The following is a 13,497-nucleotide window of genomic DNA, read 5'->3' on the forward strand; positions in this document are numbered from 1 at the left end:
TAGCATTCCCTCATTAAAATCCCTAAGGTAGCCAGCTCCTCAGGTACTGCAAATTGTTTCGGTCATCCCACTGATCAAATCCTTAATGGACGGGTTGACTAACTCTGTGACTAACTCTGTGCTTATTTGGATGTTTGTGTTAGGACCACGATTTTACCTTTTCAGACATCCTAAGTCAACACCCTTATTCATAAATTCTTTCCCCTTTGGTTCCTTTGTTTATTCTCTTAAGGCTATTTCTCTTTGAACACACTTTAAACTCCTCAGCAGTGCAGAGCTCCACCATCCCGTATGGTGGCCATCAGCCATGTGTAGCTATTGTGTACTTGAAGTGCGCCAGTCTGAATTAAGGTGTGCTGTAAGTGTAATAAAATAGACACTGAGCTTCAAATATTTAGTAGGAAAAGAGAGTGTAGACTGTCTCATAATTCCTAATTTGTCAAAATGATAATTTAAGTGTGTTAGGTTAAATGAAATATATTGAAGATGAGTTTTACATATCTATCTTTGTTCTTTTTTATACATCGACTAGGAAATAACATATGCAGCTTCTGTGGCTCAAGTTATTTTGTTACTGGATAGCATTGATATAAAGCCTCAAGGCTTAATGTCTTACTTAGCCCAGGGGTATTTGCAACTGAAGTAATGCTTTTTATCGTAAAGCTAAAGAATAAATGTTGAATTATTATATTTTTGGTGGAAGAGAGAATTTGGAAGATAAATCAGCCAAATAATAAACTGTGTACTCCTAGGACTAGTCCTGTTCAGAATCTGAAGCAGGTGTTAAGTCAGGTGGTTGTGGGGTGAGCCGGTAACACACGGGAGGGCTCACAGCACTGTTGTGTCTATTGCTATCGCAATGATAGGGTTTCTCTTGTTTGCCTGAACCAAGCTCATGATTCTTCTCTTGCCATTTTATGTCTGATAAACACCCCTTCTGAGTATTCCTAAGGTATGCATTATCCAACAGGAGGGGCACACAGCTGTGTGGGTGGTAACCCAAGGCTGCCTAAAAACATTGCTCAGAAGACGAGAAACACAGAAAGCACTCCTGTTGTCCTGATCTAGGTGCAAGCAGCACCCTCACCAGTTAACCCCCTCACATTTGCATTAGCTCTGAAATTGGAAGATTTGTCCATAAACACTGGGGTACCAAGTTGAGCGGACCCATGGCTGGATGTACGGAATAACTGCTCACTATTGAGGCCACTTTAAATGTCTTCAGAAGTAGGGGACAAAGCTCTTTAAAAACTGGAAATACTTAACCTGAAGTCCAGTTCCAATCTTGCTACTTTGAGTTTCCAGCTCTCAGGTTTTCTGGATCCCAAGAGTAATATTTGATTCTGACTCTGGGAATGTTGAACAAAACAAGCCATTGGATTCATAACGTGGCATCTGCCTTCCATCCTTCAAATTCATAAGAGAATCTTTCTCTTGTGTCACTTGAATAGAGCAGCAGCTGCTGACTCAAGAGCCCCAGGGAATGGGTGATTGTCTTTCACTTGGCATAGACACCCCCGAGGACAAGACTACTGAGTTAATAATCGATTTCACTCCCCTGCAGGCACTTCCCTGCCCCGAGCCCCATTCGTGAGGGCAGGACAAGGGCTGGATGCATTGGACTCATTTACAATCCCCGTTTCCTTGAATAATTCTAAGCTACGAGGACAGAAGGCAGCAAATGGAGTCAGTGAGATAGCTTGAACACTGCCTGAGTGTCTCATCACCATACACATAAAATCTCACCCCCAAAACCAGGCAGCTCCAAGCCTATGGCTACCCCCCAAATTGTCCCCCCCGACGACCCCCGAGGCAGCCCAAATGCTGACTCAGCTTTTAATCCTGTTCTCTTTCTTGTGCAGCCTCTGAACACGTTGTTCCTGCACCTCTTTGTGGCCGTGGACGAGTACTCTGTTGGCTGCTGCAGAGAGATTACTCAGTGAGTGGCTGGGGTCTTGCAGAGGAGGACGTCAGGGGGGCTGGCCGACACACCGCAGACAAGACCCCGTTAGTGCCAAAATGACAGGAAGGAGACCATGTGCCTCGTTTTAAAATATTTTCAAAGGACATGAGATCCTTTGAGGTGTTTAATTTGCTTGTAACCCATGGCTGTATTGAAGCCTCTATGTTGAACAGCTGTGCTATTTCTGAAAGAAAACCATAGACATTTCTTTGAGTCAATACTCCCTTTGACACACATCTTTCAGGATCATCCCTGAGGCAAACAGGTAGTACAGTCATTAAAAAAAAAAAAAAAAGAAAAGAAAAAAAGGATTTTTTGGGGAGGGAGAGTAAAGCATTGCAGGTTTGGATGTTTCTAAAAATAGTTCTCCTCCATCTTATCTTTAGAAACGTTTATTAACCTGACAGACTGCGGAAGCATCCTGAATAATCTGGCGTGGCGAAACATGATCTGTCAGGCTACCCGGTGATGGTGCGGGGTCTCTGACAGCCTGCACCGACATTTGGGGGTGGTGGCCTCCGCTTTCAAGTCACTTTGTAATGTCACACCAGACCATCCAGATGCCAGGTCAAAGGTTAATGTCAGCAGAAATCTGGTGTGCCACATGAATGTGGCACTCTTTCTTCACTCTACCTCCATAGAACAGACAAAAAAGAGGCTGGTTGGAATTTCAGGATGCATAGAGAAGGAAGAGAAACTACCTTGAAGATGTTCTTGCCTTTGCAGGCAAGGAGCAGAGGGGCCCAGGTGGACTGATGAACAGCTGATGTTTTTAGTGAAGGCCTGTGTCTCACACGGTGCCAGCTAGTAGAATTGCTTTGGTCCTAACACCTGTGCCGCCCTCTCTTCCCCTTGCCAGGAGCGTGTTTAAGGCAGTGCCGGAGCTGCATTTCATATTCCTCATTGTGCCGTCCTATATGAGCCTAGGTAAGGTCTACGCAACCACCTCCTGTCCGCAGTCGCCAAGGTGGGAAACTCATGCTGAAAGTGGCGCTCTGGGGGAACTGCAATAAGCAGGGTCTCCAGGCCCTAAATGTATCATGTGCCTATTTGATCATAGAACAATTAAAATACCACTTAGTACAGAAGTTACATTTTGTTCTGAAGTCCAAAAGTTATCCCTTGGTAAAACGAGGCCACATTTCTTTCTCTGAATGATTTAGGCTCAACTCTCATAACCGTGTTTGAGCAAGTGGGGAACATTCCAAGTCTGACGTACGATGAGGACTTCGCTGTGCATATATGTCACAGGCAGAAGCATTACCCCCAGCTGCACATCCGCAGGGCCAGGTAAGCCTGGAGCAGCGCCTTTTCTGACCTCACGTGAACCTGGACACTTACCGTACAAAGAGTCACTAAATTGCCAATTCTTACATGAGTGTGTGTAGCTTGGATAAAATATTTTATGATGCCTTTGGAGATGTTTACAGTTCTCCCTGCTGACTTAATTTACAGGACTAAATATCTGACGAGACTCATTTGGTACTGTGTGGGTGGCAAAGTTTCACATTTACTACCGAAGGGGTTTCTGAAAACATGCACTCCTCGATCCCACACTGGGTGAAATAACTTCCAAATATACTTAAAAATAAACCCGCCTGTTTAGTTTTCCCGGTAAAGCCCACCTGTTTTCTGAGATTCACCCCAAAGAGGAGTTTTGTAAATTGAAGGTCTTTACTGTCAGTGGCCCCAAAGACATGCCCCGAAGTTTAGCAGCCTTAAGGAGATGGCTCTGGCACATTCCATTTTCAAAGATGGCTGCAACACCATCTTCCATCCCACAAGCTCTCCTACAAGGTGATCTTGGGAGACCATTGTGCTGGAGAGGCTGCATGTTGGCCCTGGGGTCCATAGCCCCAGCATGGCTCCCACTGACAGTCTCATAGACCTCCAGCCATGTGAATGAGCCATTGTGGACGTCCAGCCAAGGACAGCCCCTCCATATCTGGAGCCCAGCTGACATGTGACTGCAGCAATAGGAGAGACCCCAAGCAAGGACTGATCAGTTGAGTCCTCCCAGATTTCTGACTCACAAAATTTTGACCAAAATAAAAGGGGTTTTTTGAAATAAAAGTGCATATGAAATCATTTTACAAAGCTGATTGCTTGGTTTTATTAGTGAAGAATCAATTATGTTTTACTGGGTCAACTGTTGCCATAAATGCTGGATTTCTTTAGAAAGTATTAAGTTTTTAAGAAGTGAGAGCTTACTCTTTGCCAGTCATGTGGTATTACAGCATAATTGTTAAGAATTTGCAATAGCAGCATGAGATACAGATTCTCTTCTTGATTCAACTACTGACCAAATGGGTTACCTTAAAAAAGGAACTTGGCCTCTTCAGGCCTCAGTTTTCTCCCAGTATTGGGGCATTGTCTACTGCATGGGATAATTGCAATGATTGGATAAGCTGACGGATCATCTAAGTAGTTAGAACAAGTACTTAGCACACTTCCAGTCACGTGTTAGTGCTCAAGGAAATGAAATATTATTAATATTAAGTTAAATAGGGGTGCCTGGTTGGTTCAGTTGGTTAGTGTCTGCCTTTGGCTCAGGTCATGATCCCAGTGTCCTGGGATTGAGCCCTGCATCAGGCTCCCTGCTCAGCGTGAATCCTGCTTCTCAGTCTCCAACCCTCCCCCAAATAAATAAATAAATTATTTAAAAAATATTAAATAGGGAAGGCAAACCCAGCTACAATGAACTTGAATGCTGAGTGGCTTAGGAAAGAAAAGGACAGAGAAGGAGGAAGACAGCTTCAGAGAGAACCTCTGTGGCCCACCCTCACCCCCAGATCTAAATACCCGTCAATAAGTAGATGTTTACATTTACAAACTGTGGTGCATCCATGCAGTGGTTGCTTCTCAGCAGTGAAACACAATGAACTTCTTATAGACACAGTAGGGCTGATCAATCTCCGTTCATGCTGAGTGAAAGAAGGCAGATACGGAAACAAAGACCATAAACTATTGACTCCTCTTGTGTGATGCACAAATGGCTAATCTGGAGGGAGAGAGAGCAGGTGAGTGGTTGTCTCTGGTGGAGGGAAGTGTGCACCTGGGAGGAACACACTGGTATTTTGGGGCAGTGGCTATGCTCTGTGTATTGATTGGAGGGTATGCAGTTGCCAGAACTCACCCAATTTAAAACCTGTGCATTTGACTTTATGTTACTATGCCTCAATTAAAAAAAATAATTTAAAATAAGGCTTTACAGAGAAGGGAGCTTCTGAATCCGGTCAGCAAGGATGAGCCAGAGGGTAGTCAAAGGGACAGATTGGGCAAAGCTGTGGAGGCAGGGGAGCACCTGGAATGTCTGTTCGCAGGCAGTAGACAAGTGTGGCTGCTGTGGGAGGTGTGGACAGGAAGAGCAGGCCACGGGATGGCAAAGAAAGAATTATGATAAGAAGGCTTTATCCTGGAGCCAGCAGGCGACACTGATGAAGAAAGGCATGATATGGCCTGGGTGTAAAAGATAACTGACTGTCATGTGGTTCGTGGCTTATAAGGGAGGAGCACAGAACAGTCTGGCCAAGAAATGATCCTAGTTGGAATTCAGGCAGTGACAAGTCAAAGAGATTCAGGTTGGGGGGCGGGGCAAGGGGTGCAGGGATGCAAGGAAATGTCTGAGGGGAAAGTGTAGTTTGGTTGCCAGCTGGGTGGAGAAGTTGAAGGATGATAACAAGTTAACGGTGACTTGGGTTTTCAAGTATTTGTGTGGGGCTGATGGTGGGTTCGTTAGCCGAGAGTAGAAATAAGAACATTAGATGGTTAGGTGGGAGTGGTAATACAGGTCCTCTCATGAGTGAGGAGGTCATGAAAATAAAGGAGGTTGTCTAGTTGAGGAGGAGGTTTTAAGGTGAAAAAGCAGAGACTTAGGGCAGAATTCTGAAAGGTGAAAAATGAGCTGTTCAGGATAATAAGGAAGAAAACTAGAAGAGAGGGAGAGAAGTCTTAGAGAAGTCAGACTCTTAAGTCTGGCAAATAATATGGGGGAAATAAAATAATTTGAGTCTAAAGAAGAGGCCTTTGGATTTAGAAATTTAAAAAGATACAGATGAGTTGAATAAAACTTATGAACTTCTAGCCAAACTGACCAAGAAAAAAGACAAATTACCAATACCAGAAATGAAAGAGGTGATACCACTCTAGATCTCCTAGACCTAAAAGGATAAGGACTCTATAAATTCAATAATTTAGATGAAATGGGTCAATTCCTTGAAAAACACAATCTGCCAAAACTCATTTAAGAAAAAAATTGATAATAGCTTGGGAGAATTCTGTATCTATTAAAAGTTGAATGAACTTTGGGTGAGAGGGAGGGTGGCTGCCCCCCACCCCCAACTGGCCTCTTCCCAGACTCCAGCCCTAACCCTGCTCCATCCTGATTTGCTTCTCTCCTTTTTCTCTTGTCCTCATGGCTCTGAACCTGTCTTCCTAGGACCTGGGCCTCAGCTTTTTCTCAAGCTCATCTCATTGGCTCCTCTGTGCCAACAGTGGGCACGTAGTCACCAGTGACCTACCTTCAGCCCTTGGTTTGGGGTCTGGTCTTGTCCCTCCTTGAAGGGCAGAGTTGGGTTTTAGAAATCACATTGCAGTGAGCTGAATAAATGAGAGGTAAGGAAGGGAAAGCAAGGGGATATCCACTGGTCTTTAGAGAAGTTTGGTGATGAAGGAAAATAAAGAGAAGAAAGCAGATGATGAACATTATGTAAACAATGTAAGGTGATTCCATTTTTACTTCCATGTAGAGAATTTACCTTGTATTCTGAGATCCAGACAGCATGTGTCTAAAGAAACATTACCGAGCAGTAAAATAAAGCGATATAAATTATCCATCTAATTTAGGACAAGAGAAAAGAAAATTCCTTGTAGAAAACTGTTTTCCTTTCCTTTTTTCTTTTTTTTTTTTTTTTAAATCCATAGCTAAATACAAGCATCGTAATTCTCTTTGTAAAACCCCTTTGGTCAGGATACAAATGCTAATGCAAGCCAAGTGCATTCTGAAGAAAAGGAATTCTGTGAGTGAAGTATATTTTTTTAATAACATTTTTAATTGATTCTCTCACCTTTCAAATCCTCCTTCCTGATTTATGAAGTTTGTATTGTTAGTATCAGCACAGGAAAATAGGTCCTCCTGCCCTTCATGAAATACAGTCTTTAAGGAAGTCTTATTGTAAAAGTATTCACAAGGAGGCGGTTTCTTTATTATGTTAGGAGAAATTTACATAAATTTATTGCTTAGGATCTTGTAAGTAGTCTAATAATTGCTGAATTTTTGTCTTCATTTCATTTAAAAATCTCTCCTTTTATTCTGCCCTTTGCTAATTAGCTTGAGGGATGGGTTTATTTAATAAAATGAATTATATTTTCAAATTAGAACAATTTTTTAGACTAAAATTACTTGTTGCATTCTTCTACGTGAGCATATATCTACGCATAATTGTGCCAGTATATGTATATTCACTCTTTGTCTCTCTTTTTGTCTGTATACAGTAATGATCATATGTTCTGTTAATTGTATTTTTCATTTAATATAACAGTTCATCATCCTTCCAGATCAGTTTTATTCTTTTGAATGGCTGCATGGTATTTCAACATGTGGCTCTAATATTCATTTAATTATTCCTTATTTATGGAAATTTGTCCTTATTTTTTTTCTCCTATAACAAGTAGTACTGCAGCCTTGTACGTGTATCTTCGGGTACTCATGCTATTTTCTTTTCTGTAGTGTAGGTACCAGAAGTGGAATTTCTGGGTAAGAGTACATTAAATACTAAGATTTAAGAACAGGTGCTACCAAATTATTCAACAAAAATATTCATAAAATTTATATTCTAACCAGTGGAGTCTAGTTTCCTTATACTTCACCAATGCTGGATGTTTTCAGTTACTGTTTCCAATCTCTTGGGTCAAGCCAATAACTTCTTATTTTAATTTGCAGTTATCTAAATATCTGTGGATTTGAGTGCCATTTTACAGGCTTTGTTTGAAATAAAATAGTTGAATTTAAAATAATTTCCAATTTAAGAAATTATCGGGATGGATGATTAAATGTATGTTTACAAAGTAGATGGTCTTGGGCAGGAGGGTAGAGAGGAACAGCAGGTGAGGGAGGAACATTTCCAAAAGTATTTTCTTTTTTTTTTTTTACTTGCTAGGTCACCAGTCTATTATAAGAGGATGTAAGTTGGGAACAGTCAGATGGGAGAGATGCACAGGGTGAGGTGTGGGAAAGAGAGCAGAGCTTCTATGCCCTCTCCCTGTGGGCCACTCTCGCCAAATTTCCATGCATTCACCAATCCAGAAGCTCCATATTTTCTCTAAATGTGTAGGCAGTATACCAAATTTGGATCTTGGCAGTTGGCATTTTCTTGAGGAATCTTAAAGCTTAATTACTTCCAGCGTAGATATTTGGCAAGACGTTATGGTATTATTACCTATTACTGTAAAAGATAATCCTGTAGAATCAGATAATTTTATATATTCTATTATTGTAATAGAAAATAGTATATAAATCTATACTGAAACTGACATGTACAGAGGTAGCATATCTAAAAATGACCTGTTTCACTTTTTAGTAAGGGACGTCTTTGCTAATCTACTCACTGATGCCCCACTTGGCTTTCGGGGTGTATGCTGCTCGAGAAAATGTATAGACTGTGCCCAGCCCAGCACTGGCTCCTAGTAAGCACATGGTAAACTGATGTTTTTGAGTTAGTTTCTCTCCTTTCTCCTTTTCATCCCAGGCCTTCCTTCCTTTCCTCCTTTGCCCTTGAAAACTTTAGAGTTATGGGCTACAAACTTCAAGGGGACAAGGCTGTCCTGGCCTGAAGTAAACCTTCCTGATTCTTGACCTTAAGCTCTTCTTCCTTCAGTCTCTGAGGGTGAAACGTCCTGCTTGCCCAGCCCACAGAAAATCTGCAAGTAGCAAGCCCCAAGAGGAATAAAGTCCTGATGGCAAAGAGATGACAGTGGGTACTTTGTAAGGAGGAAGAGGCATTTATAAAAAGACAATTTAGCATACAGTAGTGAATTCATGAGGGAATGGTAATGCTATGACAAGTTACGGTTTTGCTTGTTGGAAGGTAAAGGAATATGGCACATTTTAAGAAGCCCTCTGTTCAAAATGTTCACATTCAAGTTTTGATACTAGCAGGTGTAGAATTTCAGGTAGCCAGAAAATGCACTTATATAGATCACGTCCCTTCCTTAAGGATGGAGGAAAAAAGATTTTTCAGAAGGTCAGATGAGCAAGGCCATGTATTCTCTTAGGCTGCTGCTTTTCTCTTATTTCCCCCACATTGATTTTTTGACATCTGTCTCATCAATAGTTACTTGCTCTGATAATTAACAGTGAAGAACACAGTTCTTAAAACACTAGACCAGAGAAAGGTTTGGGATGTAATTATCCTGCCCTGTTTACCTAGCAACATGTTCAGAACCAGGGAATTAACACTGTAATACCCAGTCCTGGGTCTTTGATGTACCCATGTGGAAAATTGTGCTGTAATCAGCCCCTCCACTTAGACAGTAATTATTATAGTTACTGTTCTATATTTTGCATAATATTTGAACTAAAATGTAACTCCTTCTGGACATAACTTTATAATCTATAGTGGACTTGATTAATACTCATCGGTGGGTTTGAGATGTTCTCAGACTGAGAGACTGTTGGAATAGTCTTTCTGGGGGAAAACCTACCCTTTTCAAATCTTTCATGGGGGTGGGGGAAGTCCTGGGAAGGACTCCCCAGGAAAGGGTTATGTGCTGTCAGTCAGGGTTGTAAAATAACTAAAATGGACTGCTGTTTTTCTGCTGACAATAAAGGTTAACCAGATTGTGTCGACATTATTGCTATGTAAAATAGATGAAAGACAATTGAGGGCTTTAAAATGTAAGATTGTTGGTTTTTAAACATGAACTTTTCACCTTTTAAAGCAATTGCTTTTTTGAATTTGCTTAAGTTGGACTTCTGAGCAATTTCATAGAAATAAACGTTCTGAGGCTTAAGTTATTAGAATCCTAAAGCATTAAAAATGCGGGGGAGCGCAATTAGGAGCTTCACCGTTGCTCGTCTTGAGTCCCGGCAAGTGACCCAGCCAATAAAATCTGGTTAACAATCCAGCTGGAGTGACAGCGTGCCAAGACGGACTTTTGGATCAGATCCTGGCGGTATAAACGGCAGGGGCCTCTTACTGGCTTTGCGCGTGCTTTGAAGTCATTTAGGGCTTGAAATCCTCCGTTATTTTAAAAAATCATGACATTTTCCAAGGAGGAGAAACTAAACGGTTCCAAAATCCATCTCCAAATTCTAAAATGGAATATGTGGTTGAGGAAAGATGGATTTGATTTTCTTAAAGAAGACCACTAGAGGTCACAAGAGATCTTGGAAAGAAACAGGTGCTTTGTTTTCCGCGTCTGAAAGAAAAAGACTGACTTTTTAGGATCTCCTATCTCAAGTTGAAACAGTGTTCATGGCAAAAGGTTGGTTTAACCCAAACACACTGCTTTTTTTTTTTTTAGGACTACCACTAAATTAGATTCTCTGTGAATTTTTTTCCCCTTCATTCACTGATTTCTTATAGCACAGGCACACACACACTCTCGGACTTGAAGAAATACAGTATTTATGGCATTTCAAGTAACATCAGAATCACGTTTTCAACAGTACGTGTTTAAGACTAGCTAATGAAATGCAAATCCTCTCTGGATGTGGAAAATACCGTCAGACAGGAGAGGAGAGGCCGTGCCAATATTCTGACTGCAAAGGTGGCTCGCCCCTGCTGCTGCTGTCCTTCTAGTCTTTAAGTGTGAACTTTCCATCTGTGAATTCGCAATGCTTTCTTTACTGGCAAGGAAACAATATGTATCCCCTGCCCTGTGGAGGGAAGCTAGCCTGTAGCTTTCCTCTAGGATTGTAATTATACAGAAGAGTGGTCAGTATGCTGACACGTTGAAACAAACTGAGTGTCTCCCTGTCACCAAGAGAGCATGCCAGTCAGCTGGGAAAGTTCTGCAGGTTCCAGGCATCCTGGTGTTCCTTGAAAGCCCAGCTAACTGACATAGTGGAAATGATGAGAGTGTGTCCTCCCAGGAAGCAAGGGAGAGCCATTCCGTTCCTGTCATCCTCCACCTTCCCTTCTGCTGGGTTTAGAGGACACCCACACCCCAAGGATGTGTCCTGGAGAGGCTGTTGATTTCCTCATGCTTTGAATTCTACTTCCATTTGCATCTGGCACATTTGTCAGAGTCTGATAGACATTTAGGTACCTGAGCAATCAATCAGTCTTTATGGGATGGACCTTTTGTTTCCTCCAAACAAGGTAAATGAAATATTCTATAACTGAATACATTAATAAGCACATTGTTGCCTCTTCCAAGCCACTTCCCTAGTGGAAGATATAGAATAATGTTGCTTTTCACCCAGAAAATGGTATCATTCCCATTGTACGTTATGTTGATGAATTATAACCTGACATAGGCATTAGCCCTGAAATACCGTGGGTCACAGAGGTGCCAGACACGTGGCTGTGCTGTGCCAAACGAATTCACACTGAATCGCCACTCTCCTGTCCCAGAGGCAGGCAGTGCTCATCACCTCAAAGTGCTCGAATTGAAGCATTTTCCTGGATGAATTGTTTTTTGTAGCTGGGGTGTTTTGTTTCTGTGGGGCTGGACTTTGTCATATGCCATTTGAGACTCTGCAAGGCTGATGTCATACTTTATCATTAACACTGGGGCTGATGCAAGATCATAAATTATCAATTACCCCAAGGAATGCGTTTGGCAGAACAAGTTCCACTTTATCCATTTTAGGGAAGAGCTGAAGGGAGAGAGACTGTAGAATGCCACAATTTGGGTATTTTCTTCCTATTTTTCCCAGAAGAATGAGTACTGAGGCATGAATATGGAAAACTGTTACAGAGGGCTCATGATTAGGTGTACGGATGGCCTTGGGTCTCTTTGAGCCTTTATTTCGGACTTTTATATCCATTAAGTATTATTTTTATATCCATCGTATGTAGACCAAAGCCCATGGTACACAGTTGATTTTAGAGTTTTCTATATGATAGGTGTTTAAATTCACTTAAAAGGTTTAGGATATTGAATTATTTCCCCATTATTTACAATAATTATCTCTGTTAATATCAATGTGGAGTTTTGTTTTTGGCAAAGTGTTTGAAAATGGATTTATTGGCTATTCTCTTTTAGAATCTTTTTTTTTTCCCCCCAAACAAGTAGCATTCAGTGCTCTTTATAGAGAAAAGCCCTCCTCTGTTAAGGGGAAAAGATCTCAGCACCCGTTTGGCAGTGTAAGTGGGGAAGTGGGTTCTGAAATGCAGTGGGTGTTCTAGGTTCTTTGAGCAGAGGTCCTGAGTGCTGGGGCGGGGTGGGTTGGGGAGAGCCAGTCGGTGGGGTTTCTGGGTGGTGTGGTTTGTGGCAGGGGAATGTGAAGTCTCCCCAGAGCATGTGCTGCTGAGGGCTTACTGCCTGCAGGGAGTCCCTTGGACCCTCCCTGCTGTCCTTGTCCCTACCTGTTTAGTAGAGGAGAAACGAAGGCTTAGCGCTGAAGTGCTGGGCAGGTTTCCTATCAGTATAGGGCTGTGGTCTCCCCTCAGGCCACACGTCGCTCACCTAGAAAACCGGACTTCACAATGGTACCCCACAGCGCCGTCAGTGCCTGTCAGGTCCCCATATATCCAGGTGATGGGGAGGGCCCTGCCCATGTTGGCTGCTACAGTTGCTTCCGTGAGGTCTACAGAGGATGCGGATGTCAAAGGTCAACAAAGCCAGACTGGTTAAAATGGTAAGGACAGATTTTAATCAGTAATAACTATTACAATAGGGAAACGCGTGCAGTGTCAACTGAACTCAACTTTGGTTTGTACACAGGTGATGGCCTTTTAAAGAGAAAATGAGGATATTGGGAGGGGGCAAGGAGAGAGTCTCAGTAGTCAGGGAATGAAAAATTGCAAGACATAGGAAGTGTGCTCATTCCTCGTAAAAGCCATCTGAGTTTGCTAGCTGGAGCTCATTGAAGTTAGGCTCCTGCCCTCCCACAGAGACTGGGAGACAAGGGACCCACCCTCAGGTGTGGGCTAGAACAAGTAGGAGGTTGTTTTGGCAGCCTTGCTTTCTCAGGAAAGCACTTCAAGTGGGGCTGGGGTCATTGTGGCATTGAGCTCAGAAAAGCTATGTGGGTGTTTGTTCAAGTCTTTATAGACCAAGGTTGAAGTCTAGTCAAGAAGTGGATTCAGAGTGTCTTGGTTAACCTTTGTTACGGAGAAGAACAGGACTCCATCTCTGTCCCCAAAGAGCATATTCCTTGTTTGGGAACATGCCCTTCTTTGACATTAACACAAAAATGAACAATAGATAACGAGTTTTGACCCTGTCATTAGGTTCCTGGGAAAGGAGTCTGGAAAGATGAACCACAGGAGGGTGTGTGTGTGTGTGTGTGTGTGTGTGTGTGTGTGTTGGTGGGGGGTGGGGTGGGGGACTAAGCCTTGAAGGATGCTGGGATTTTGAATAAC

General features: G+C 42.3%; 1 protein-coding gene across 1 annotated transcript in view; it reads left to right on the top strand.

Moving 5' to 3' along the window:
* The window catches only part of CFAP61 (cilia and flagella associated protein 61), a 298,453-nt gene that overhangs the window by 10,170 nt on the left and 274,786 nt on the right, over positions 1 to 13,497 (top strand). The window contains exons 3-5 of the mRNA XM_044263545.1: positions 1,863 to 1,939; positions 2,823 to 2,890; positions 3,127 to 3,253. Coding sequence (XP_044119480.1) covers positions 1,863 to 1,939; positions 2,823 to 2,890; positions 3,127 to 3,253 — 272 coding nt within the window. The remainder of the gene's footprint in view (positions 1 to 1,862; positions 1,940 to 2,822; positions 2,891 to 3,126; positions 3,254 to 13,497) is intronic.

The sequence above is a fragment of the Neovison vison genome, chromosome 8 (assembly GCF_020171115.1).
Source record: "Neovison vison isolate M4711 chromosome 8, ASM_NN_V1, whole genome shotgun sequence".
Taxonomy (NCBI): domain Eukaryota; kingdom Metazoa; phylum Chordata; class Mammalia; order Carnivora; family Mustelidae; genus Neogale; species Neogale vison.